The sequence below is a fragment of the Lissotriton vulgaris genome, chromosome 5 (genome assembly GCF_964263255.1).
Source record: "Lissotriton vulgaris chromosome 5, aLisVul1.2, whole genome shotgun sequence".
NCBI lineage: Eukaryota > Metazoa > Chordata > Amphibia > Caudata > Salamandridae > Lissotriton > Lissotriton vulgaris.
The window spans coordinates 1176586005-1176613840 of NC_141693.1; the positions used below are offsets into that span (position 1 = coordinate 1176586005).

General features: G+C 44.6%; 1 protein-coding gene across 1 annotated transcript in view; it reads left to right on the forward strand.

The window, feature by feature from the left end:
• Positions 1–27836, forward strand: part of WDR11 (WD repeat domain 11) — a 635868-nt gene that overhangs the window by 243671 nt on the left and 364361 nt on the right. The window contains exon 11 of the mRNA XM_086922941.1: positions 9804–9888. Within this exon, the coding sequence (XP_086779067.1) occupies positions 9804–9888 (85 nt within the window). The remainder of the gene's footprint in view (positions 1–9803; positions 9889–27836) is intronic.

Consider the following 27836-nt stretch of genomic DNA (forward strand, 5'->3'; position numbering starts at 1 on the left):
AAGAAAAGATATTCCACTACTGTTTGTACATACATAGAATTCAAATTTAATACTCATTACAATTGCATCATAATTGATAAAATTGACATAATTATACACACAAGATATAAAAAATTATTTTGCATTATAACATATGCATAACTTAAAAATATCGAATAATTCATAGATATAAAAAACTGTTGGATGGTTTACTGTCTCCTGTCTACGCGTTTCGGCACTTTGACGTGCCTTCTTCAGGACTGTACCATCGTGCTGTAAAAAATATTTATAAAAGATTTTTACAATATTATATTTCTATGTACAAAACAGCTAGTATTCTGGATTTTAATTCATGTGTTAGATTTTGGTTTTCAACAGACATTTTGATAATACCGCTTATACACCTTATTATTATCTATCTTCTATTGTGGTTGCCATATATAATATACTATATGAGATAAAAATGAGAACATGTCATTCATTTATACATTGATAGCAGATTTTTAACTGTATTGCGAGATGAAAATTTGAACATATCATTTATTTATACATTGATATACATTGATAGCAAATACAGATCTTCAAATATAACTCGTTTACATTAAGATTAAATCTCATTTGTCTCAGTGAGTGGTTTTATTATGTCACTAAGTACCCTACCACTGACAGGTTATAGAAGGGATAGAGGTCAGAGAAGAATTACTGACCTAAAGATTACAAACCCAGGATAAGAGACCTGGTTAGTAAAGAAGGTAATAGCACAAGAAGGCGGATATGGTACATATTAACTAATAGGCTTCCTAAAAAAGTCATTCTACCTAAATTATTAGTTGTTCCTTGATCATCTTATCAGTAGTCCTAAATATATATTTCTATGACCTAAGTTCCTATTCTGCATACTATCCCATTATAAGAGGTCTTTTTTCCTATTTTTCAGATTCTGATACTGACCCTTTGTACTATCCATTCATATCTCAGGTATTGATTACGCTTACCTATTATTAGGATAAAACAGGATAAACATCTGCGGCCTAAACAGAAAAATGCTCAATGCCGTCTAGAGTTGCCGTAGAGAGTTTGTATGGGTTCAGGTTTCAAGGATGGTAAAATCTGTAATATGAGAACATTGATAGCTAATTATATATTCAAACTGACTGCTTGTTAATATACTTTGTTTTTACTCCAAGCGTTTATGTCACGATTAGCAATGAAGTGTTGATTCCCTGTTAGCTCTTTGCCTATGTATATCTTACAGAACATCGTGATGTTTGCTTACCGCGTTATAACAAACAATCTTCAGTTTTTATTGCCCATAGGTGCCATATTTAATGTTTTTCAGTCCACATTAGAGGTACATCATCTATGAGAAAAGACCATTTTTATTACTAGTTGTATTTACTCCATGTTAAAGAAGTTTGTACTATTCTAGAGGTATTTCATTATTTACCTAGATCTTATACTCGGGTGAGCGCACCAAACGTTATTGCCAGCGTTGTATTCAGCATATATAGTCTGAAACACACAACAAAATGTGTGCAACTCACGTTAATTCCCATCTAACATTTTTAGGACTGAGTTCAAATGTAGCTATCATTTAGACCAAAAGAGGTGCATCACATTTTATACATAACAGTTGGTGCTTATTACCTGTGGTAATGTTATTTAAACAGCGGGGGAACTTGGAGCTGCTCACGCTCGATATTTGTTGTTTCCGGTAGCTCGTTTCGCGCTATGTTAGGATATATTATGAGCGCAGCTGAAACGACAAAAATCGGACATCATTCACGTATTATCGTGATCTGCCCGTGTATGCTAGAGGAAGCTTAAAAGCTTTTAAAACCACAGTAGCAAGAGTATTTACCTTTATCTGGTTCTAAAGAGCAGACCTCCTGAGGCGGCGTTTCGACGGTTCCGGTAGTTTGATAGGCGTTTTCTGATTGGTTTATATATACGGGCAGCTAATTGGTTCACCTGACTGTACCGTGCTTTTTAAGGTGACATGATCCTATTTCACTAAGCGCCCGCATTAGACCGGTACGAGAGTGATGAATATTTCTAAATTTCATTTATTGTTAAAATATCGATGAGCATAACAAAAGGATGAGATGAAAATTAATAGGTAGATAACGTTAATGGAACGGGCATGCTTAAGAATGAGGAAAACGCATGCCGCTACTGAAGAGAAATTGTTTACCATTAATTCTATATAGGATCTTATTTTACAAAAATGTATATGAAAGGGTCTTATTACATAATGAGCTATATTTTACTTAGCTAGATTTATTATTCATCCACCAAGGTGTTATCTAAGGTGGGCTCTTATTATATAGGATTTATGTGAAGGGATCTTATTACATAACAAACTATATTTTACTTGATTGAATTAATCATTACTCCAAATTGTAAGAGGTATAGAGCCTATTCTTATTTTTATAGTATGGCATTTATCCACAATGGGGCTCTTATTATACAGTGGTTTATATGAAAGGGTCTTGTTATATATTGAGTTATGTTTTGTTTAACTAATTTAATCCTTACTCCAGATTCAAGGAGGTATAAAACCAGTTCTTATTTTCATAGTATTGCATTTACCCACGGTAGATCATTATTTAGGCCATGGGTAAATGTATTTAGAGTAAAGATCCAATAAACCTCTCTTTTTTTCCTGATTTTATCTCCGCCGTTATTGTTGGCTGTATGGATCTTTTCAAGGATACGCCAACGAATCTGGGATGGAGAATGGTTAAACTCAGCAAAATGGCCTGCCAGTGGTGCTATCAGCCTTTTTGTTTTGATTGCAGATCTATGCTCCGTTAAGCGGAGTTTCATAGTTCTTGCAGTTTCTCCAACATATCCTAAGTTTCATGGACATAATATCAAATAAACAATGTTGGTTGTATTACATGTCCATAGTTCTTTAGCCTGTATTTGTACTTTATTAAATATGAACGTTTGACCTGGTATAATGCCATCACAAGATTGGCATGCGCCACATCTGGAGGTTCCTTTAATGGCATTCTCTCCATTCAGTGATTTTTGTACAAAAGTAACAGTCTTGGTGGCTCCACTAAAACGTGATCTCACTATTAAATCTTTAAGATTTTTGTTGCGTCGATGCGCAAACATAGGTTTCTACTCATTCCATGACATTTTCATTGGTTTCAAGCAAATGCTTTTTGTTCTTGGTGCATGAATTTAATTTTTGTTGGGTACAAAAACATGTACTTTAGCCCTATGGATCGAAGCTTTTGTTTGACATGGTCAAAGGATTGTCTATGTTTCTGCACCTTTTCTCTGTAATCTGGTAATACAAGAATTCACTGTTCCCCAAATCTGACCAATCTTGTTTTTTTACTCTAGCTAAATGTAGTACCAAATCTAAGTCCATATATTGTGCACTAGGTGGAGGTTTGGTACTGAGCGAGTAGTGGGCTCTTTCTCTGAGGACACACAAGTTGCTCGAAAGCAGCCACCTCATCCGTGTCCTCAGAAACTCTTCAGGATTGTGGCCTTTATGTCTGCCAGGAAATCCTATGAATCATAGGTTATTTCATCTGGATTGCCCCTTTGAATATTCACACACTCCTCCAGTTTCGCTTTATGTCATCTTAAGTTTCTGGACTGCTGATATGAGTTCCTTCATAGTGTCCATCTGCTTCTGTCAATCTATCCTGTTATGTGGTAATAGAGAGACATCTAGACTTGTCAGCAGCCAGAGTCACTGCCTTGGTAAATGTATCCAGCTTCCTCTACTTAGATGCAGGCCTAGGTTTGTCTGTCGCTATAAAGGAAGTAGAAGCCAAGGGCAATACTTTTAAAAGGGTCTGTCCTTGAAGATTTTTATAGCGTGATACCCACTGGAGAATTCTAGCCACCTTACATCAGTTTTGGTCATAGTCTAGTATCAGTGACCCCTGTCCATAGAGGTATTTTCTAATATGTTGTAACAACAGCTTCTACCTCATTTCTGCGAGCGGCAAATTAATTCAGCTGGGAACAATTATGTTCCTGGGTGGTTGCCAGTGAGTGGTCTTGTTGTGCTAGCTCGATGTTTCTCACTACCTCACTCTTTGTCTCTCCCTCAGGCCCAGTTATCACAGCTATTCCCACAAGGATGGCCATGGTATCTCGCCTCAGCCCGGGAGTCTGTTGCACATTGGCACAGTCTGCTTCTGCTCCACATGTCCTGATCCTGAGGACCTTCCACGCTCTGTTTTCAGTGAGCTCCTCCAGAGTATGGTAATAAGCACCATGTCTCCAAAGGCAGGTCTCACTAATCCTCAAGCGAGTGAGGGGCTAAGCGGTTCACTTCTCCAGTCAGACCTCACCCGATGACTTGTACGCAACCTCCTGATGTCCCTTTCCAACCTGAAGTGTTTCCCAGGCACGTTCTCTCACCTTTTTCTTGCACCACTTGTGCCCCAGAGAGGGGGTAGGAAGCGCCTCAACTCCAGGCCACAACTGCATTTATTAAACACCAGGTGGCAGCCCACCTGACCACTCCACTCTAGGCCTCCTTTCTCCCCACTGTGACCAATTCCTCTTTCACAGAGGTGCCAGGACTGAGGTAAAGGATGTCTGCAAATACTCCTTGTGTCAGGGCTACACGTCTTTGAGGTGGTGTGTCCGTCTCCAGTTCACCCAGCTTCTTCTGGTACAGGTTGATTCTCCTGTTGCCACGCTTGTCTCCCCCAGTTCCTTACTCTTTATGAGAAAGTGAACCTCGTGGTCAGCATATTAAATTCTTGTTCCCTGTCTGGGCTTTAAGCAACATACAACTTTTCTCCTCCTTCCATCTAGCTTCCCCACAGGAATAGGAATATAGCATTGGCGGCTTGTTCGATGCGTTTGCAGAGCGGGTTGCTGTAGGATTTGTGGTGTGTCTGTAAGATCACTGACAAATGGCACACTTTATTTTGCGCTGCTGACCATGTCACCAACATATTTAATTCTTGATTCACTCTATAGGTATCTCACTTTTGCGACTGATCTGGTTAAACAAGGCATATATGCCACTACAGCAGGATTTCTTTAATGAAATGGCATATTGATGTCTGACAGCAGTGTGTGTATTGGGTCTCAAGTAGGATAATGAATCTACTTGAGAATGTATTACCATTAAAAAATTTGAATTTTTAAAAATGTCTTTAAGAGACTGAGCCTGTGCTTAGATTATAGGATTAGTAAACAGTGCTTGTCACCAACTGTCTCTCCAATTTTATTGAATCTACTGAATACCTAGAATTCAATCAAGCAGGGTTTCGTCCCTGCCACTCGACAGAGACAGTCATACTTGCAGTCCAGAATACCTTAAGAACCAATGCTGATAACAACTTGCATTAGGCTCTGGTGCACCTTGATTTGTCGGCGGCGTTCGACACGGTTGACTATTCCATCTTGGTCGACCGTGTCGAACAGGCCGGCCTCAGGGGCCCTGCCTTGAGCTGGCTGCAGTCCTTCATATCTGAACGCACTCAATCTGTGAGGTTAGGTATGTTCACAGCCCCCAAAATCAGTACCTCTTGTGGAGTTCCTCAGGGCTCTTCCCTGTCCCCTTTATTATTTAATCTGTATCTGCGCCCCTTGTTGTATTCTTTGAAAAATCACAATGTCACGATATACAACTACGCAGATGATTTACAACCTATTTTTTCCCTTAGCTCTCCTGATGCAGTTGTAGAATTCCAAGCCACTATGACCCACATCCAAAGCTGGATGACTTTGAACCATCTTAAGCTCAACCCGGGCAAGACAGAACTTGTCTTGCCCGGGAATAGGGAAATCAGCTGGGGCCCCCATTTTGGCCCTTAGACTTGGGAAATCCCCCCAGCAAATCTCACTCTGTCAAGAGTCTGGGGGTAACCATCAACGAGGATCTCTCACTGAAAAGCCAGATAGGAACGGTAGTTTCTTCCGGATTCTTCCAGTTGAGAAAGATAAGGAAAATCGCCCATCTTTTAACCCACTCGGCTCTGATTCAGGCAGTCATCGCCTTGGTCTTATCCCGCCTTGATTTTTCGAACAGTCTTTATCTGGGTCTTCCAGTTGGTCAACTTAAAAGACTGCAGTATCTGCAGAATCAGGCAGCCAGGCTTATTTATAAGCAACCTAAGTAGCAGTCCATCAGGCCAGGCTTAGAAGAACTACACTGGCTGCCTGTGGCGCAGAGAGCCGCATTCAAGGCCGGATGTATTATTTTTAAAGCTTTGCAAAATAAGGGTCCGAAATTTATAAGGCAGCTGATATGTAAATAAATCCCTTCACGCAGCCTTCGTTCAGCCCATAAAGATTTACTTTTGGTACCCCAGTATAAGAAAAAACGTCAGGGAGGCAGCAGCTTTCACTACCTTGCAGCCTCCCTTTGGAACTCCTTGCCACAATCCTTGCGACGAACTGAAGACCTTCTTTCTTTTAGACATGCTTTCAAGACCTGGCTTTTTAAACAGGCATACTCTAAATAGATGACTGCCGAAAATGCCTTGCTGTGTTATGTCTTCAAACCCACTTTTCAATAGCACCATGAAGCCCATGGGCGTACGTGCGCTGAATAAATAAACAATTAACATAACATAACATAACAGTGCTTCGCAGTCATATAAAATGATTGATTAAAGCGATTCCCTGATTCTGTTTGCTAAAACGTATTCTTTGCACTTGGATAGACAAGAGGAAACTGACAGTCAAGGATTGGCATTTGACTAATCCAGAGTAGTCTGTTTGGAAATAACTTTACTTAGAAGAAGAGGCTCTTTATACACATTTAGAGTAATTTGTAAGAATTGTCATCTGCTGTATGAGTTTTAGTACAAGAAGAGTTTTTTTTGTTAGCATGGCTCCCTCATTATTTCACTGTATGGAAGTCAGGTGAGTGAGTGTGTGGCTCTGTAGTATATTTTGTCTTTGTTTTTGTTTGTCCCTTTTCATCCTGCTGTTTTTTACTCTTGTTTTGCCTTCATGCCACTACTTTATGTATTTGGCATAATCTTAAATGCAAACCATGAAAAAAAGATTGCAGGTTTTGCAGAACCTCTCTTCCTTCTAGTAAGTGAAAGGATCAGACTAGAAGTTGCCTGAGGAAGTCTAGAGGTCAATGATAAAAAAATCTATAATCGGACATCTCATGGCGATCAACGCATATATTTGCTCTCATCAGCAAACTATTTTCATCTCCTGATTTATTTGAATGTAAATTTATGACGGAAACATAACTTTTCTTTAATTATCCTGTTTTTATGTAAAATGTATGTATGAGTTTTCAATGTCCATTTTTATATGAGAAGCCCATTTATTACCACAGCTTTTATGTAAACCCTGCATGAATATATAGTGATGAAATTCTAAAACCTTAATTTCACATGACCACCTATTCACGTTCAAACCTGCCAACACGCCCTTTCCCTCTGATAATATCACATGACATACTCGTGTCAGAGCACATATCGACTACTCTGCAGAATAAAATAGCTAACCCCGTTCACAACAAATTGACATTAATCAAATACCAACAAAGATTATCAATGACCACATATACCCTTTGTATGTAGCCGCACGCCTTCTCCTCCATCTTCCTTCCTCATACTCTCTTACTTCTGAGTCTGAGCTTTTTGTGCCTTGTAATGAATTGCAAATTATGAGTAAAAACTGAGCTGAAGACCAAGTAGAGCTGTGTATTGTATTGCAGTAGTCATGGGAATGGGCTGACCCGATACGTTTGGTGTTCCTTAACCCCTTCCACGCTGATGACGAGCTGGGCTCGTCATGGCGTAGCCTCCTCGCACGCTGATGACGAGCCCAGCTCGTCACGTAACATGCGATTTAAAAAATCTCAGCGTGCGAGCGGAATTCCGCTAGCGCGCATGAGGTTAATTGCCAAGAGTATGTATTTAGCTACAATGCACTGGATACAAAATGATAATGGAAGCTTCAGCACAAAGCTGAATGTACAGTGATGCAGCAGTAGTGCAGCTGTACAAGAGTTGTCAGTGTCAGTATATACTTGGTTTGAGGTGTATATGAAATCAAGGTAAAGCGAACTTCAGACTTATGGATGGAAGACCTACCAGATGAAAACAAGGGAGGTGTAGTAACAAACATAATGAAGCACAACAATTTTTACTTTACACACAAATAAGCTTTTCCAGATACTCAGTTTAGTACTATGGGGTCGATTAGGATCGCAGACGGACTTGCGTCCGTCCGCGACCCCAGAGCAGGAGGGAACCTCCGCATGGAATGCGGAGTTCCCTCCTGTGCAATTAGGATGTGACCGCCACCCTGGCGGTCACATCCTCTATTTTTAACATTGCAGCGGGTGCAGCTTCAAGCTGCACCCGCGGCAATGTTAAAAATGGACACATTGCATTTGCATGCAGAAAGAGGCAGGCACCGCGCGGTGCCTGCCCCCATTTGCACCCCCCCCCCATTGCGGGCCCCCGCAGTGAAGATCCGTATGCTTTTCCACGGCGGAAAACCTGCCGCGGAAAAGCACTTTTTAAAGTCACCATATCAGAGCTTTTTCGCCGCGGTTGTAAGCCGACCGCGGCGGAAAAATCTGCGGACAGAAACCAGGACCCACCAGCCATCCTAATGTGGCGGTGGGTCCTTGGTCAGTCCGCTGCGGTTTTTCCGCATCCTCTGGGCCGGCGGTGGCTTCCGCCGGCCCCGAGGATGCGGAAAAACCGCAATCATAATCGGCCCCTATATGTGAACAGACAGTTTCCATCAACACTTGTCACAGTGGTAGGAGTTACTGACTGCTCAAGGCCTGGCTCTTCACTGAACCCAGACAGATCAGCAGTCCCACCGTCCCCCCACTGTCCCCCCAGCACCTTGAGACCCTCCGTGGTGAGTAGCTGCGCTATACAAAACCCTTATTGATGGATTACTTGACATCAGTAGGCACTCCCTGCCTCTCTCACTCCAAACTAGACTACGGTATTTTCACGAAATGCCAAACCGTCACAAAACAAATTCCACACTCAAATTCCAAATAACTAGTATTGCTGAGTGGATGCAATTTACTTGCATATATAAAAATAAAAAAAATCACTTGTATTGATTTATTTTTTCCTTCAATGGAGTAAAGGGCCATTAAAGTGTCATCTGTAAATATTCGTATTTGGTAGACAATCTCTGCCAACACCTGATGGCTGGGCTCGGAGTCAGAAGGACAAAATCATTAGCTTGAGATTGATTGTAAGTCTGTGGGGTGAAATTCCGGCCTGTTTGAACAGGTCTTTGTTATGGCCTGGTTTGACATTGCAGCTGTCCCCTAACAATTATGCGAGTGTCACCAGGAGGGGTCTTGACTCCACCCACATGTTGGGAGACAGGAGTACATGTTTTGACTGGGCCGGAGTGGTATGCTTCCACAAAAAAAGTGCTTGTTCTCCACACAGCTGTGATCATTTTGTTTGTTTATCCAGCTCCCTGAGCTTGAACATTTAGACACACACACGTGCTTCTGCATTGCTATTATCTTGTCTGAGACAACTAGATAACTTGCACATTTCTGTCTGTCAGCAGAGCAGATGGAAGGAAGGCAGTCTTTAATGTACATGGATTTTTCGGTCTAGTTTGATAGTGCATTCATAAGCCAAACAGATCAGCATTGCCAATGGTTCTTTCAACTATTTGGCTTGTACTTCCTTTGAATCATCGCATAAGCATGAAAGGTACATTGAAAGAATGTTTACTTTGATTATTTATTGCTGTAGTTTTGTGTGCAGTTCTGAAAATAAAATCTGAAATAACATTTGACTAGACTTGAAAGGTTTCTGCTGTGCTTTAACTTTATTTCTTTTTTACAATCATACATGTTCCAGGTACAAGCAACGGGTCAGTGCTAATCTACCATCTCACGACAGGCCTGCTGCACAAAGAGTTAAACGTCCACTCGTGTGAGGTCAGGTGAGTGCCACGAGCGGCTGAGGTTCTTATTCTTGCTATGTCGAGTCACTGTATCCTCCATGTTTGGACCCATTGTCGAACGTGGTTCCCCTCGGTTGGATGTCTGTGAAAACGGCCACTTGGCTGTATCCACAAAGCCCGGGTTGAATAACTTGAACATGTATTGTTGTGTCTTTTCTCTTATGATTTTTATGGGAACTACACATTTCTAGTACTCCTAAAATGTACCCCCGACATTGTTTCCAGTAGGTAGAAAAGCTGTGAGCAAATCAGGATTAAGCAAATTATTGTTAGGAATATAAGTAACGTTCAGGTATGCAAAAACATATGTGTATTGCAGGGGCGTTTCTCCATTGGAGCTCTGGGGGTGCAGCCCCTGAAATTCCTATACATAGGCCTCGCTCTGAAGCAGGAGACAGAGGCCAAGCAGTAAATCAACTTTCAGAACTGTGACACACAGCGCAGGGTTTACTAATCTATAGCCCTTCATTACCATTGTAGTCTATGTCAGTATCCACTATAGGCTAGTGCCACTTTCTGCTTCATGGTTTCAGGCGCTGGAGTCTTCGTCCCTGCACGTACAAGCAGCTGTCCATCATTCCCAGGCATAGATCCCACCCTTTCACATTCGACACATGTAGGAGGAGTAGATGCAAACGTGTGTTTTTGTGCCTTATTCTTAGTAATGATAAGTGTTAGAACGCTATTCTTCTGTTCTGTATATTGTGATGAGACCCCTCATCATGCTAACCTGCCCCACTGACTGTGACACTTCAGGCTCTCTCAGAACTTCGCTGGCCCCGTTTGAAGTGGAGCTGCTGTATTTGTTCCCCCGCAAAATTGAGCCAAAAGAAGAGCAGGGCAGGGTTGTTGTTCCCTTGTAAAGTTGATCCAAATTTCAGAGTCGAGCGCAAAGTGAGAGATATGTGCTTACAAAAGACGGTTATCTTCTGCATGACAATAAAACTGGCCCTATCTTCTTGCCTTTAACAATATTGATGTCATAAACATAGATTGATTTACGAACAATGAGTGTTAAAAACATAAAGGCAATACATGTCTGTAAATTAGTTCCTCTCTTATTTCACGTTTTACTTAATCTTGCCTTCCTCAAGAGTTAGCTATTTGATCATGGTGTGTTACTGTATGTTTTTTCTCTGCATACTTTGAGCCGTATCATGTGTTTCTGAGGGGTTTTTATTGAGAGCTCTGACGCTAAAGCCAAAGCAAAGTGCTTGTCAGTGGGTTGGCCTCTCTACAGAGCACACAGAACAATTGTCATGTATTCCAGTTATAATTGCAATTCTGTGGAAATGTGGGTGAAGGGAGTGCACAGATGGCAAAATATTTACTGAGCAACAAGCAAAAGGAAATAAATTACTTAAGTGTGAGTGAGCGCAGTGTATTTTTGGAAGTGGTGAAGTTAGGTAGATGCGCGGAAGTGCATTTGTGGAAGAGCGAAAGAGGGTGCTGAAGAGGAAAGGGAGTTTGTTGAAGATGTGCAGATAGACGATGTGCAGAAAAGGCCTCGTTTTTTCAGGGTCAGTTTAGGTGAGGTTTACAGCAATGGATTGACAATGCTTGATGCACATGATGCTTCGTAAGCCCTCTACTGAAAAACTTTGATGCCTCTCTGTGGTTCCTTCGTGCTGACAAAACAGCATGTGTGGTCTAGGGCAGTGGTTTTCAACCTTCTGATTTCTGTGGACTCCCACTTAATCATTAGTTGAGCCCCTAGTGAATCATTATTGGAATCTGGGCACGCCACTGACTTATTACTGTAATCCGGAGAACCCGTCCTAAGCATTTTTGAGGATTTAAACTACAAAAGAATACACAAAAAATACAGTCAAGCATTCATGAAACAAATAGGCAAATGTATAAATATTTTTTTTAATTCACAAATACATCTATACTACTATTATAAAGAGAGAACAGAAACCTTTTGGCAAGGTAAACTCAGGAACCACAGCGCCAATCCACACACCCAATACATTGTTGTAATCCTCAGGGTGTGTAGATGGACATAGGCTGCATAAAATTAAAAAAAAAACGTAAATTAAAAAATTTAACTTTAAAAACAAAGTAGTCCCCTAAAAGTAGCGCCGGCCGCGACCTACCGATGTCCGCAACGTGCGTGATTACGACAGGTGGGGAGGAGCGGTGACGAGCAGCGAGGAGTGGCGGTGAAGTCCGGAGCGCGGGGAAGAGCAGTGGCTCAGGTAAGGCAAAGGCGAGGCAGGAGGCGGGAGGCGGCCAGGAGGCGGGAGGGGGGAGGCGGTCTGGGCAATGTCGGGGCGGACTGGGTAAGGCAAAGGCGAGGCGGGAGGCAGGCGGGAGGCGGGCGGGAGGCGGTCTGGGCAATTTCGGGGCGGGCGGGGTCCGGGGCGGAAGTGCATCCAAGCCTGAAATGTTGCCCCCAGCCCCCTTCTGCTCCGGGCAACGCTGCCGCAATCCGGAAATGCTGCCCCCAGCCCCCTTCTGCCCCAGGCAACGCTGGGGCGGGCTGCTAGTATTATATAAACAAATAAAAATTGTAATGTTAACGGGAAGGATGGAGCACTTCTTAATCCAATTGAGGCCACTCATCATCCGTACTATATTCTGTTTGAAGTACTTACACTGCTCCCACAAACCAATCTGAAGATATCAACTTAATTTTCAGCCTCAAATTTCTAATTCCTTCCCATGCAGGGCCGGACTGGTACTTCCGGGCACCGGGAAACCCCAGGGTAGGCTAGATGGGGTGGGGCCGTTTTTTGTTTTTTTTGACAGGGGGCAGGTTTTGAAGCAGCAGCGGATCAGAGGTCAGACAGTCTGTGTTACTCTGTGTCTCCGCTACGAGGTACAGGGAAAAAGCACAAACTGCAGTGGTGCTGGTGCTTGAATTTAATGATCGGTGCCAGTGAGCAGTGCGCAGATGTCCCCTCCCAGGGCCGCCAGGTTTGCGCGTTACTCTTTAGTTCACCCTTAAGGTAGGGCTGGTGAGTCATGCCGCATGCGCATTGAGGGCTTGCGCAATTTAAAGTGCCCGTGACTGCCTGGTGAAGCTGAGGCATTCATGATCCCAGACGTCCGACTGAGACAGAGAGAGGCATGGTGACCGTTGCCAGGGCCATAATTTAATTATTTATAGCCCCCCTGTCTTCCGCCCGCAGAGTTGAGTATGTCCAGCCGGCTGCAATCAATCGAATCATCACGGGCAGTGGGTACTTGGCGGGGGTGGGGGCAGGCCCGGGCCCGGGATTAAAACAAAGCAAAAGGTATAGGCCCGGCCCGGTTCTGATCTCTGCAGTGGATTTTTGTGAGCAGGGCGGAAAGAGGCCAGGTGGCTTGAATTGCTCCTGGCACCATCGCGGCAATAAATCAAAAATGTTAATCATGATGATTGTCACCATTCCTCGAGAAAGCGTTCGATTCTGTGGAGTGGCCCTACCTGAGGGCGGTAATGGAAAAATTCAAACTGGGAGGGGGCTATGAGAACATGGTTGACCTGCTTTATCACAGACCCATGGTCCGGGTCCGCACCGGCAAATTGCTCTCCGACGCCATCGGTGTACGAAGAGGTACCAGACAGGGCTGCCCCTGCCCCCCCTGCTGTTCTCCTTGGCTATGGAACCCCTGGCGACAATCCTCTGGACGCAAGGAGATGAGTGGGGAATCCCGATGGCTGATGGAATTCATGTGATCTCACTGTACGCGGATGACCTACTACTATATGTCAAGGATTTGACCAATGTCCCAAGATCTCTCGTTGACATTTTCCGAACCTTCGAGGACATGTCGGGATTGCGAGTCAACTGGTCCAAGTCGGGAGCCTATTCCTTCAGCCCGGACACGCTTGAAGGCGATATCCGCCTTGGCGGCGAGAGGCTGCAATGGTACCCCACTACATTACTCTATCTGGGAATCCACATTTACCGGAACCCAACAGACGTCCTGGAGGGGAATCTGATGCGGGCTATTGCCTCTATTCGTGCCCAAATCGGCTTTTGGAAGACCCTGCCCCTGAATGTGCCTAGTCGAGTGGCGCTAGCTAAGATGATAGTCCTACCAAGGCTATTGTACTATTTCGCCAACATTCTGACGTATGTCCCCAACAAGGTGTTTCGGGAACTGGAGGTCCTACTTCGCGGTCTCGTCTGGAACGCGGGCCGACCTGGCGTGGCACTGACAAAACTATACATGAACACTGAATCGGGAGGCCTGGCGGTTCCCAACACGGAGCTGTACTACCTGGCGGCGCAGCTACAATGGGTGTCTGGATGGCTTTGCAGTAAAAGCCTGGGCGACACTGCCACGGATACCACCACATGGACCCAGACGCAGGTTTGCACATTGTTCCATCCTCTGACCCGCTTCCCCTGTCCTTCTCAATTGCACCTGGCAGTGGCGCGCGGGTGCTTCCTTCGATGTCTACGGCTCACTCGGGCAACGAAGCCGTATGCTCAGATACTCCCTCTACTGGGCACTCCAGGGGCAACAGAAGCACTGACAGAGGATCTACTAGATAGCTGGACACAGACGGGAGTGGAAACGCTGGGAGACCTCTACGCTGACGGGGCACTGCTTTCTTTTGCGGACCTCGCCGCGAGCACGGACCTCCCGGCCGGGCAATTCCTATTACACACGTCCCTCATACACACGCTGACCCCCACCTGGGGCGATATGTCTGAGGAGTTGCCGATGCATCGCTTCATACAGTATTTGCATGTCATGGGCAACGGCTCCCACATAATACATTGGCTGGCGCAGGCCCTACTGACCCATACGCAACCTTCCACCTTGCAGCTAAGGGAGAAGTGGGCAGCCGATAGAGGAATGGACTGGACTGACAAGGAGTGGGCGATGGTGCTGGCTGGACCGACTAACATCCCACGGAACCCCCGCTTCAAGATCATCTAATTTTACATCTTGCACCGAGCCTATCTCACACCCGACAAGATTAACAGATACTTCCCAGTGGCCGGCACTGCCTGTCAGCGATGTTCCCTGATAGGAGCGGATATCCTTCATATGCTCTGGCAATGTCCTAGCATTCAAACATACTGGGACGAGGTTACAACACTACTCATGCAATGCACCGACGAACACGTGCCGCGAACATGGGAGGCCTGTATCCTAGGGCTCTACAAACGTATGAAGCTGAACAAAGTACCGACAAGGTTCTGGGATATGGGTCTGATCACAGCTAAACGCTTACTTACCAAACACTGGAAAGCCAGCGTCCCCCACACATCCGGCACTGGCACACGTCCTTCATTAATTGGGCGCGGGCAGAAAGCACTTTACTCCTCCGAGAGGAAACAGCGGGCCTCCGGAAATTCCTCATTGTGCAACTCTGGGACGATCTCCTTAAGTCCTTTCAACAAGCCTGTCTGGAACAGGGGATTACTTGAGGTGACATGACCCTAAACTACCGCATTGACACAAGACACTGCGGGACGCCGCTACACTCGCTGCCTCTCCCCCACCCCCCGTCCCCTGGTCAACGCCATACCCAAGCCGCCACTAGAGCTCCTACCACCCCATGACACCGCACATCCAGGAACCGCACCTGACCCACATTCACGCTCTTAACCCTATCGCTTGCACCACACGCTCAGTTGACGAAGACAGACTGACTTCTTCTTTTAGGCCTGTCACACTTCCCGCGCGCCAAGTCCTGGCCACGCCCCCGGACTGTGGCCGCTGACCTGGCTGCACTCTGGCGATATTATCCATGGGCCCCGGCTCGGACCCCCACACGCCCACGCCGCTGTCCCGCCGCATCCCGCCCGGGTCCGCTGACCCCCCCTACTACGGCTGCAACATCCCCCCCCTAGCGCACTGACTGGCGCTTTCGCTCTCCCTCTTTTTCTTTTGCTATCCCCCCATTGTTCTGGTTCATGTATTTGTTCACTCATTGGTCACGTTCCCCGACCAGGCCTTCTATTATTGTTGACGAAGACATTACACATGCTATAACTGTGCTGCTGGACACCACGTCCCTGTTGACACTACACACTCCCGTTGCAGTGACATGACGCGACCCCCAACACGCACGGTCTGCAGGACACAACCGGGACAGGTACCTTTCGGAACCGGACGACCGAGCCTGGGCGAAGCTTCTTGCCACTGACATTTGTACCTGCATTACCGTCATTGGAGGGTTCCACGCACGGCAGGTCGCCAGACACATTGACCTCGGCAATGACGGTCTCTGCCTGACGCCGCCGGCCACATGAGACTACTCCCTTGTCGTAGTGAGCTATACCATTATGTACCTGTAACCATCATAGTGGCAACTCGGATGAATAATTTTCAGTTCCCCTATCGCCTGTCCACGCAGTGACTGACAGAGGTAACTACTAGCTGGCTCTCACGATGGACATGGACTATTGCCCATACGGTACAAATGCCGGAGACGCATTGAAATACCTACAACAACACAAAAAAAAAACCCACAGGCCTGCTTACTAGACATGCTGTGTATTACGAGATGTCTGCATGTTCTTACTATACTACGCCGCCGGACCCCAGGGTTGCCGGCTGAATGGCTGTGTTATCTCGCCGGTATTTCATTTGATCACCATCCTCTGCTGCCGGCCCTTGAGGGTTGTAGGCTATATGTTGTGTGAATGATGTCTTGTACAATAAAGGTCTTTAAATAAAAAATAAAAAAAAGATCAAGGCCAAATGCTGATTCTACATGTATGGATTCTTCATTTCCCCATTAAAAAACTCATTTCTCACCATCAGAGACCGTGACAATCATCATGATCAAAATGTTCGATTCGGTGCATGGAGCGCAGCGGCCGCGACGCCGGTCTCTACTGCCTGCTGTTAAAAATGCTGGCTTTCTCCCTTTTGTTCACTTTTTCCTCCTAGAATATCTGCATCAATGGCAACACACAGTTCTCCCTGTTTTGATCCCAGAAACTCCCTCCTAGGGGTGCGAATCTGCTTTTGGAAGGTAGGTTTATAGTGTTCCTACACTGCCTCAATCTGGCTGAACACGAGCCGCTCGCTCTGTGCCTTTATACTTGGAGAGGCAATGCATCTGTTCTGTATGTGTGAGGCCTATTTTGCCCAGCAGTAAAATGTTCTTTTTCTTTGCATGGGGAGTGCTCCAGGGTCAAAACAGAATGTTGCCTGGGGAGGTAAAGATACTTGCACAGTTCCTGCTCACACCACCACTTCACATTCTCTGCCTGTGACCAGCCTATCCCGACATGCTATGTGCCTCCCTGCAGGTAGCAACCGTTTACCTGCACCACATCCTCCCTGCCTAATTAGAAAAATACTTTTTATGAAGCAACATTGCATAATTTTTACATGCAGGAACTATTGCCACAGAGTAAGCACCAGTCAGCAGTCTTCAGTGTATCATTCTTATAATCTCATGCATTGTCACAAACAAAGGTCTCTTCTCTACCACCCAGCTTACTTAAATAATCTTCATGCAAAGAAGCACAAGTAATGTCTAAGTGACCTTGGCAGTCAAATGTATTCTGCTAGGATATCGATGACAGATTATCGTGCAGCCTCATTGACCCATGCACGACAACATATAACATCCATGTGCCTGAACTACCTGTTCCTTGTCTATCCAGAGCTTCACTGTGCCCCATGCACTATGCGAGCACACTGTGCTCCTTCTTATATATGGGTTCACTATGCCTTTCTGCATGCACCTGAACACCATGTGTGCCCCACTTGGACCCCGCCTATCCGGAGCATCTCTGCTTCTGCAGGAAGCAGCAGTTTGCTCACTCTCCCTGTACACTGTTCATCTACACTGTATGCAGCACCACTACACCTGCACTCTAACTGCCTGCACCATCTAGCTGCCTGTACATGTAAATTCACTCCACCTGCATTACCTGCACCTTGCCTATTCTTGCCAGCTTTGTGCACCTTGCGTTTACTCCCTGATCCTGGACTCTCGAAATGCAACAGTGCTACACCTCAATGACTGCTTGCCTTATCCAAACCTGCTGTGTGACTGCTTGTATGTAAAAGCATAGTGCCTCTGTCGTTCCCTTACTATCTGAAGATGGTACTTGCCTGCCAGTGAGTAATGGCACTCCCTGCCTGCACATCAGACATGCCTTCTGCTTCCATGCTGATTTCAACTCTACACCTGCCTTGACTTACTGTTTCCATTCTGGCTCTGCTGTAAGTCTGCCTGTGTCACCAGGCCTACCACGCCTATGCGTGGCCTATACCGATCTGCATGAGCCTGCAGGCAACACTGTGCTTTCGTTGCCTGTATATGGCTCACGCGCCTGAGCTCTGAGCCTGCCTCATTCACTATCCAATTCACTATCTCGTCTACTGCATCCTTTGCACAAACTGTCTGTCACCACAGTCTGCATGGCTCTGGGTATATTGCCTGTTCACTGTTTCTACAGACCTGCTCCAAATCCGAGCCCGTGGTAGCATCACTACGTTGTGATGCTGAGTCTGTCCTACCGGAGTACCAGCTGCTCCCCGCTGCCATGGTGTAGACGTAATACAGCCATTGTGCTCTGACTGCAGTAGGCAGCGAATGTCACATCTATTCCAATTCATGGCTAAAATCCCATATTTCCTTTGACCCCACCGCTATTTATGAAGTGAAGACCGCATTTCATGACCAGAAGCAGCCAAACTTTGACTCAAACACCATCTGCCAGTGGCAGGCGCCACGTCTCAAGATGGTGGACATGTGTCAACACATTGCGCTCTTGAGAGCTTCCACCCTGTACCAAAACTGCTGTGGTCTGAGCCCCTTCTTCACAACTGTAGCTGCAGTGGAATATAAGCTGTGTGTACAACTGCACATCCGTGTGCACAGCAAATGTATGACCGACCTATTTGGGCGTGGAGGTGATCAGACGGTCGGGTGAGTTCATGCCGTTTGAATCCTAGGACCAACCCCACCCCCTCGCATGCATTGTGCTGAGGCGCATTCTGGCATTAGAATCAGGACTTGTAGCGCTATGAGGGTAAAGTGGGCGGAGTCTAAAGTTAAGCAGCCAAAAAATACACAAAGGTGCACAAATATTCACCACAATCGTTTAGCTTCAATTAGACATGAGATATTTTTACGTTTCCGATAAAATACTGTAATCCAATATACAAAACACATACTCATGTACTCTGAAGTCCTTATGAAATTTAACGGGTTTTGTTGTGAAGCGCTCTGACAACTTCTGGTAAAGTACGTGCTATATAAAAACGCATAATTAAATACAGAGTACTATGGCGAGAATATGTTTACTGTTCAATATAATGATTTCATGGTTATGTTGGACAGAGGTTAATAAATAGATTTTACCAAATCCTTCAATTAATGTATCAGTGTGACACTCTGATTCACTACTCGTGTCTATTTTTGGTGCTCTCTGTAAGAATGTTGATGGGTACATATGACTGGGTGGGTAACCTAGTGCTCTTTAAGGTCATCTACTATTTACTGTGCTTTGAAAGTTGATACAATTGAATATGTAATGAAAAATGTGCTGTAAAATTCACCATTTTGGTCTGTTTTTTCCCAAAATTGTCGTGGGAGGAGAACACCCCCAAACCACTCTAGTATTGTTTGGGCTCACTGCGCTCGCTTGCTATGCGCCGGACAGGGGGCTGGCCTGGCTAAATTTGCCAGGGCTGCTTTCAGTTCCCAGTCCAGCCCTGTTCCCATGTACAGCACGTTTAAAAATGTTCTAAGCAGTCGTGGACCCCTGAGTAGGCTTTGTGGACCCCAGGGCCACAGGTTAAAAACCACTGGTCTAAGACAGTGAAATCGAATGATGATGGCGGATGGGTTTGTGCAAGTGGGGACTGGCCAAATTACTCCTGCAGGGACTATCTGACCTGCAAGTACGGTTTAGCACATTCCTTTTTAGTGTTTATCTGTTTGATTATTTACCTGATGCTAGCGTAATCCATACAGAATTGAAACCTACTTGATAGTCTTTGATTTTTTTCCTCAAGACTCCACTCTACATCTGTGTTCAAGGAAGGTTATTAGAATACCCGCTAGTCTCTACGCTTTCCCTTCTATTAAGACATCTGGATGCACCATTTCTTCTTCGACATCTGGATGCACCATTGCACCATTTTTTCTTCAACTTATTCCTCTCGTTTCTGGTTTATTTTTCTCATTGTTACGAATAACGCATATTTAACTTAATAGTATGCATTATTGTTTCAAAATTCCCTGTCCGCAGCACTTCATATAGCAAGCTCCCTTTGACCTCATACATTTTTTCTCTCAACTAAAAATATACTGATTTTAAAAAGCAAAAAAATATTTTACTTGAAAACTGCATCTCTCAGATGGAAAATCGATTGTGACTTTCTCTTCCATATCCGAAGATTCAAATTGTCTATCACAAAACTGCATTATTACTAACTTCTGTAATTGATTCCGTTAGGATGCTTTAATTATTTGTATTACTAGGGGTTACTCACAGAGAGTGCAGATGTGAAGGGGGCATAATACTGTAGCAAATGGAAACCAGTCCACCCAAAGAAATGTGCAGCAACAGAATTGGTACTACTAATGTTGCCCAATGAAGGAGAGGCCCACTGATCGAATTGGTCATGAAAAAATGGAGCAGACGTTCTGCACTACGTAAGTGGTGTGAAAAGTGGATTTAAAGTGAAATAGATGGGGAACATGACGAATAAACCACAGTGACATGAGAAGGTTGAATAGCACGCCACTGCTTTATTTAAACTCTGTATTTCTAAAATACCCTGGAATCATTATATACTAAAGTGTTTTTATGCTTAAAGGAACGGTAATTCATTTTTTTTTACTCGCCTTTAACCTCATGACGTTAACTTGTGATCAGTGTACAAGTGTAGTTTCATTCTAGAGGAATGATTGTTTTCCTACCAAGCTAATTCAGTATGTGGGGCATGGCCAGATGCATCATCCTTGGAATACTGTCATGTGGTCTGGGTCTTGAGGGTTTCTGTCACCAGTGCTCAGCTGTTGGCAGACAAGAAAGTCCCACATCGTGTAATGTCTACTATGAGGTGCTCAAATTGGCTCTGGCGTGGTGTGTCCTATTTCTGTAGGGATTGAGGCCTCTAGACACAAACGGCTTAGAATGATCATTTTACAACTTTTAGATGCATAGGCACTACATAGCAAGGATAGCGTGGACCCTGGTGCAAGCAAGAAAAGGCCCCTTGTGCCTACCGTTGGGGAAGTAAAATACAGCATTTATCAGGGATCAACAACCTCCCTCCACTCCCAAGGGAGCTGGTCTCCAATCTCGTAGTGTTTGCTCCAGTGCCACTGCACCTGTTGCACCAATGGTAGCTGCACCCCTTTGCTTAGAAAGAAGGGGCATGTAGCTTCCACGAGACTAGGGTCAGAGGTCCTCCTTCTCCCTGTACGCTCAGTCTAGCATTGGTAGACTGCGAGGCTTCCTTGCACAATGGCACATGCTCTAGAAGGACCTGTACCGTAGAGGGGCGTGCAGCTTTTGCACGGGAGAAAACTTTTGTTGGCTGCTCACTGGGTCTTTATGAGAAGAGGGAGTCTGCATTTTACGTTTTCTCTTATGAACTGAAGCGCCACAGAGGGGCTTCAGGTTCATCTACTTTGTGCATCTCACAGAAAGGAAACGGTGGCCTGTATAACACTGTTTGCTGTAATGAAGACAAATGAGTTGCGGTTCACTTGGCCAAGAGTTTGTGTCATTTTAAGTTTCCCTCATTTTTCAAGTCGAGAATAATAACCAGCGGAGTAGGCGAGTTAGACCACGGGTACTGAGCTCTCGAAAGCGTGCGCGTATACATAAACACCCTGAACCCACAGCCCTAGTGGCTTTCGCCTCCGGGTAGCTATAGTTATGAACGTGTTTCCATAGGAAAATCATTTTTTGGTTTGCTAATAACCGTGGTGCTGTTTGATGAATCTTCACAAACCTTTCCAAAAAAAGTTAACAACAAAAAGATTGGGGAAAGGGGTTTTAAGCACAATTGCACCTATCCTGAGTGCTGCCTTATTCGTTCTTTTTTATGGTGCCACAGATCGGAGATTCTATTCCCCTAAATCTCCTAGAACAATAGATTGTTCCAACATACAATTTTTGACAATACTGATCCAGCACACAAAACTATTATTTGTAAACGTATACAGTGATAATCAAAGTTCATAAATCACAATAGAGAAACATTCAGTAGCAGAATCTGGGAGGTTGTAGAAGTTCAATCTTTATATCCCAAAAAAGTGCTCATCCACCTCCTGTCCTTCCTGGAAAGCTTCGGGGTGATCCATCAAGCAAGGTCGGGGAAAAGGGAGGGTCCCAAAACACATTTTACCCATTAATTTTTCCTTAGAAAAATGTAACATGAATACCGCAAAAACTGCTGAATGGATTTACACCAAATATGGCAGAAAACTAGATCTTGTTGCAAATACCACAAATGAATGAATGAATGACGGGATTTATAAAGCGCTGCACTCACCCCTGCCGGGGTATCTCCTCGCTAGCAGCGAAACACGAAACAAAAAGTGGAAGGAAATCATTATTAAAAGAGTTCTGTTTTCAGTAGTTTTCTGAATTTAAGCAGGTCAGGGCACATACGTAACGCACTGGAGAGCGAGTTCCAAAGGTGCGGGGCTACAAAGGAAAAAGATTTGTCCCCCGTACAAAGTTTGTTGACCGGAGGCACTACTAGCAGAGCCTTTCCACTTGAGCGCAGAAATCTGTTGGGACGATAGGGGATCTACTTGGGCCCACTATCGTTGATGGTTTTGTGAATCAAACAGCAAATTTTAAACTTGATTCCATCCCAAGTGGGAAGCCAATGTAGGCTTTTCAGTAATGGCCGGGAGGGAGCCCTAGGTGGTTGATTTAAAGCCAACGAGCTGCAGTGTTCTGCACTACTTGCAACCTGTTTAGCACCCTTTCATTTGCCACTTCCAGAAGTGCATTATAATAGTCCAGACGTCTAACTACCAGGGCTTGGAGCAGGGTCTCGTGGACCGATAGGAGGAGAAGATTGAACACTCTCCACAGAAGCTTTAACATACCAAAACAGCTACCTAAGACGACCACCACCTGGTCCTTCTTGGATAGAGAAAGGTCCAGATACACTCCTACGTTTTTTCCCTTGATAGTTGGAATAGGAGTCGGGCCTAGTTCTGCCGGCCACCACATCAGGGACCAGAGAAGTTGAGCTTCACCAAACGGGAAGACTTTGGTTTTATTCGCATTCAACTAGAGGAAGTTCTACGTCATCCAGGCGCAAACAGCTGTTTAGTTGCGTCTGAGTTATTATCAAAGGAAAACAGAAGCTGCCTGTCATCCGTAAATGAAAAAGGGACAAAGCTATGTTTTGTAATGATCTTTGCTTATTTAATTTGGTGTACATCCAGTCAGTAGTTATTTGAACAATTAAGGCTCATAAACCTTGTACATTTCACTCCGTGGAGGATCCGCAGATTCAGCAGATGTCTAGATATCTGACTGGCTGTCACCACATCAGGGTGACAGCCATTTTAGGACTCAGGACTCCGTCCCAAGTACTGAAAAAAAGGTACAAACATGTTATAAGGGGACAGGGCAGGGTTATCCTGGCTGTTTAGGCCTGGTGGTGGGGTTCCCAGAAGGACTCCCTCTGATACCAATTTATTTTTTTTCACCTCAGATTCTCAGAGGATCTGCCATTCTGTGGTAAAAAAAAAAAAAGTCATGGGCTCTCATATTACAATATATACATTTATATATACACACAAAAATAAACAAAGGTGATAGTTATTTAAAGTAACTATAACTTGAGTTCTAAGGTAACTATAACTCAGTCCCCCATGCACAGTTTGTCATCAATGATGTCGTAGAAGATGTCATGAGTGATCAAATCTTTGGGGTAATCAGCAGTGCATGGCGAGGGTGCGAGTTATAGTTTCTTTAGGGCATGAGTTATAGTTACTTTAAATAACTATATTTCAAAGTTATAGTTTTGAGTTCTGTATTTTAGGCAACGTCAGTCTCCCAAGCCAATAGTGCAGCCACCCCTGTCTTTTTGCGTCTGGGGGCTTGAATCTGGCAGGCAATATGTAGCCTACAAAGCCATCCATCGCCCCAGTCCTATTCCCCAGTGGCAACAGCCCAAGCATTTTCTCTCAGGATGGTGATCCATCTCGTCTGACAGATGGGTTATTCAAATCATTCAGCATGGCTACGTGCTACCCTTTCTTTCTACTCTACCAACCCTTCCCCCCATCAGATCGAATCTCAGGAGAACAGCAGTCCATTCTGTTGCCAGAGGCGCAAGTTTTACTTTCCAAAGTAGCTATCGAGAGAGTTCCTACTTTACTGCCCTTTCACTTGTCTTTAAAGTCATTCCTACTGTCCATCAAAGAGAGGCTGTTGCATATTCTAACAAACAGCATGATTGTCATATAATATCACCACAAGCTGAGTGGAATGGGGTCCTGAGCACTGTGCAGGAGGCTCTGTGTCCTTGGAGTTGGTTTATGCATCAGGGCATCTTCCTGATCATGAATCACCTGGCACGGTCTTTGAATGCCAGAGTGGACATGCTCAGCAGATGGCGCCTGGCAGACCATGAATGGCAACTACATCCTGAGATCATGTAGGTAATTTTCTGGCAGGAGGGATATCCCTGGCTAGATATTTTGCCACAGTTGCCGTTGCAGTGTAAAAAAGTTTTTGTTTGTTGAAGTTTCTGTGTGAACACTCGGAAATGCATTTTTGGCTGGACTAGAACTCAGAAACAACCTGATCAGGAACAACCCGACCCAAGTCATTCTAGTGGCTCTGGATTGAGCTGATAGATTGCGGTCCCCAAGCTTCTACGCATTAGTACCCATCCTCCAATTAACCTGCCACTTTGAGAAGAACTCCTATCTCATCAACAGGGCGGGGTCCACCCAAAAACATACATAGTAAACACCTCCATTTGTGAAGATTGAGCAGCGGCAGCTGCCACTGGAAATGGTGGTCATTCTCGCCACCAGACACCCTTGTGCGAAGTCCATTTATGTTAGGTGATGGAACAAGTTTGTGGGTTGGTGCGATAACCACTAGATTGACTCTTTACTATCTAAGCTGTCTGATGTTCTTTTGTTTGTTTTGTCATTCGCTCAGCAAGGCTTTACAATGGGCACTAGTAAAGATTATTTGTTAATTCATTTGATTCATTTGGCCTTCTTACATTTGCTGGACCAATCTTCCTTGTTAAATCGCCCATTATAATGAGGTTTATTAGAGGCTTAATACATTTCCGCCTAAACCGTTTGTGTTGCCACAGTGGGACCTTAATTTGGTCTTGACTTTTCTCATGAGCATGTCCTGCGAGCTGATGCATAGCTGCATGCTGCGTCTCATGACTTTTAAGGCTGTCCTCCTTATTGCAATTCATCTCGTCATTTGAGTGAGCTTCAATCTCTGTCAGTGCAGCCACCTCACACCTCCTTTTTTCTAGACAAACTGGTGTTGAGATCTTGAGTTGTCTTCTGGCATGAAGTTATAACTCCTTTCCACGTTTGGTAGTCTTTTGCCCTTCCTAAATTCTTTGTCCCTCTTCCCCCCGCCAAAAGCTTCATCGTCTAGACCCCAAAAAGGCTTTAAGCTTTTACATTGATCATACCAGGGGCCAACGTGTGGATGATCAATTTTTTGTGGCGTGCTCTGGAGGGGAAAGCTGTGCAAAACAAGACCCTTTCGAAGTGGATAGTCTTCTGCATTAAGATCTGCTATGCTCTGATCAAGAAGCATTTTTGTGAAAAAGAAGGGGTTTGGCCCAAAAGGGAGGGAGGGCAGGTAGAGCCTATTAACAAGAAAACTGGATATTTACCTGAACCTCCAATTACTTGGTTATGTTACTGATACAAAACAATAAACGAAAATTAATACGTTTATCTTGGCCATCAATTTTGCCTGTTTTACTTTGAATTATTCTTCATGTTCAAATATAGTCACAAAAAAGGACACATAATCTACTAAACAGACAATCTCATTATTACAACATACAACAATACATTAGAACTCAACATAAATGTGTGAAGAAATACATTTACATAAATGAGAAATACGCAAAATATGGTGACAATAAATCAGTCGAAAAACAGTTGCAATGTGTAACTTCAAATCACATTTACACATTTAAACAACGCATGATGTTCCCAATTTAGGAGGGTGAATATTTGCAATACTCTAAATGTCGAAAGATCTAACTGACACTTTTATGGTAGCCGACGCGTTTCGAGTCCCGGTTTTTTTAATTGCCGGACTCTCATCAGGGCTGGATGAATCCTTTCTTAAAAACCAACTGGCAGATGCCGAACGTGGTTTGTAGGCTCGTATTGTATATTCATGCAGTGAAAGCCACTCTTTGTCTTGCTCTTGTGTGACGTGGTAATGTGATACACTGGCGTTCGCTACTTCTCGGGTCGGGGTGCTAGGGTCTTAAAAATTTGTGGGCTGGTCACGAATCAGAAGCGGAGCCACGAGTTTTGTTTATATGGGTCTGTTCTAATTACAATCTTTTTGGGAAACTTCGTACTAGTTTCAAGTATTCACTCGTACCGCGTAGGAGGAAGACAAGAAGCAGCCACTGAGATTGAGTCCATTCCACTAGAGCTAAAGCTGCTACTGCTTCATGTATTGACATTGACCTTTCTATTTCACAAAGAGTGTCTGTCCTTGACTTCTGCCAGGCTATGATATGGGTGTTGGTGCATAAGTACACCCATCACTACTACCTGGACAACCCAGTCCAGCGGGATGGACATTTTGCCCACTTGGTCCTGCAAGACTTTTTGATCTGAGCCCACTCTGCAGACACTGCTCTTGCATGTCTTCTAAGGTGAGGAATCTGCGGTTAGAAGAATCTATCAGAAGAACAAGTTATTTGCCTTCTGTAACTTCCTATCTAACCACAGATTTATTGTGCCTTACCACCACACCAATGTGTGGAGTGGCATTTTTTAAATAAATCTTGAAATCTCTGAAGTTAGGAATATGCACACCAGTACTACCAATTGTTTTGTGCTCCGCATCCGAGGGCTGGAAAGAGACAAGCAGGAAAATGACATCAGTGTGTAGGGTGAACAGCAAAACACACAAGATGATGGAAGGAATGTTGCACAATGGCAAAACATTCACCCCAGTCACATATCTGGGTTTAATCCATTATTGCTTTGCTCACCAAGCCACCCCGGTTCAGACATGGCCATATGCAAATCAGTCTTGACCCTGTGCCTCATGGTAACAGTCCAGCCCCGAACTGCCAAGCCATGTCTTCACTGGATCGGAATCAAGCATCCTAGGACCGGTTTCTGGCTATCAACCGTCTTCAGCCAGGATAGCTTGACTCCAGTGGCTTAGTGAGCAAGGGACCCACGTCTGGGCATACCCTTCCCACATAGGGTGAACAGCAAAACACACAAGATGAAGGACGGAATGTTGCACAATGGCAAAACATTCACCCCCAGTCACAGATCTGGGTTTAATCCATCGTTATTTTGCTCACCAAGCCACCCCAGTTCAGACATGGCCATATGCAAATCAGTAGTGACCCTGTGCCTCATGGGAACAGTCCAGCCCAAACTGCCAATCCATGTCTTCCCTATGTTCAGACGTGAGTCCCGTGCTCTCCATGCCGTTGGAATCAAGCTATCCTGGCCAAAGAGGGCTGAAACCCCTAAACTGGTCCTAGGTTGCTTGTTTCCACTCCAGGGAGGACCTGGCCTGGGAGTTCGGACTGGACTGTTCCCATTGGGCGCAGGGTCAAGACTGATTTGCATATTTCTGGGTCTAAACTGGAATGGCATGGTGAGCAAAAAAAACGATGTATTTAGGCCCAGATCTCTGTACTGGGGTGAATATAGGACATTGTTCTGCATTCTGCCCATCAATAGTCCTTTTTGCATCAGTGTGTAGGGTGGCGCTTCTAGTGGCATATCAGAGCATTGTTCGTGAATGTTTTCT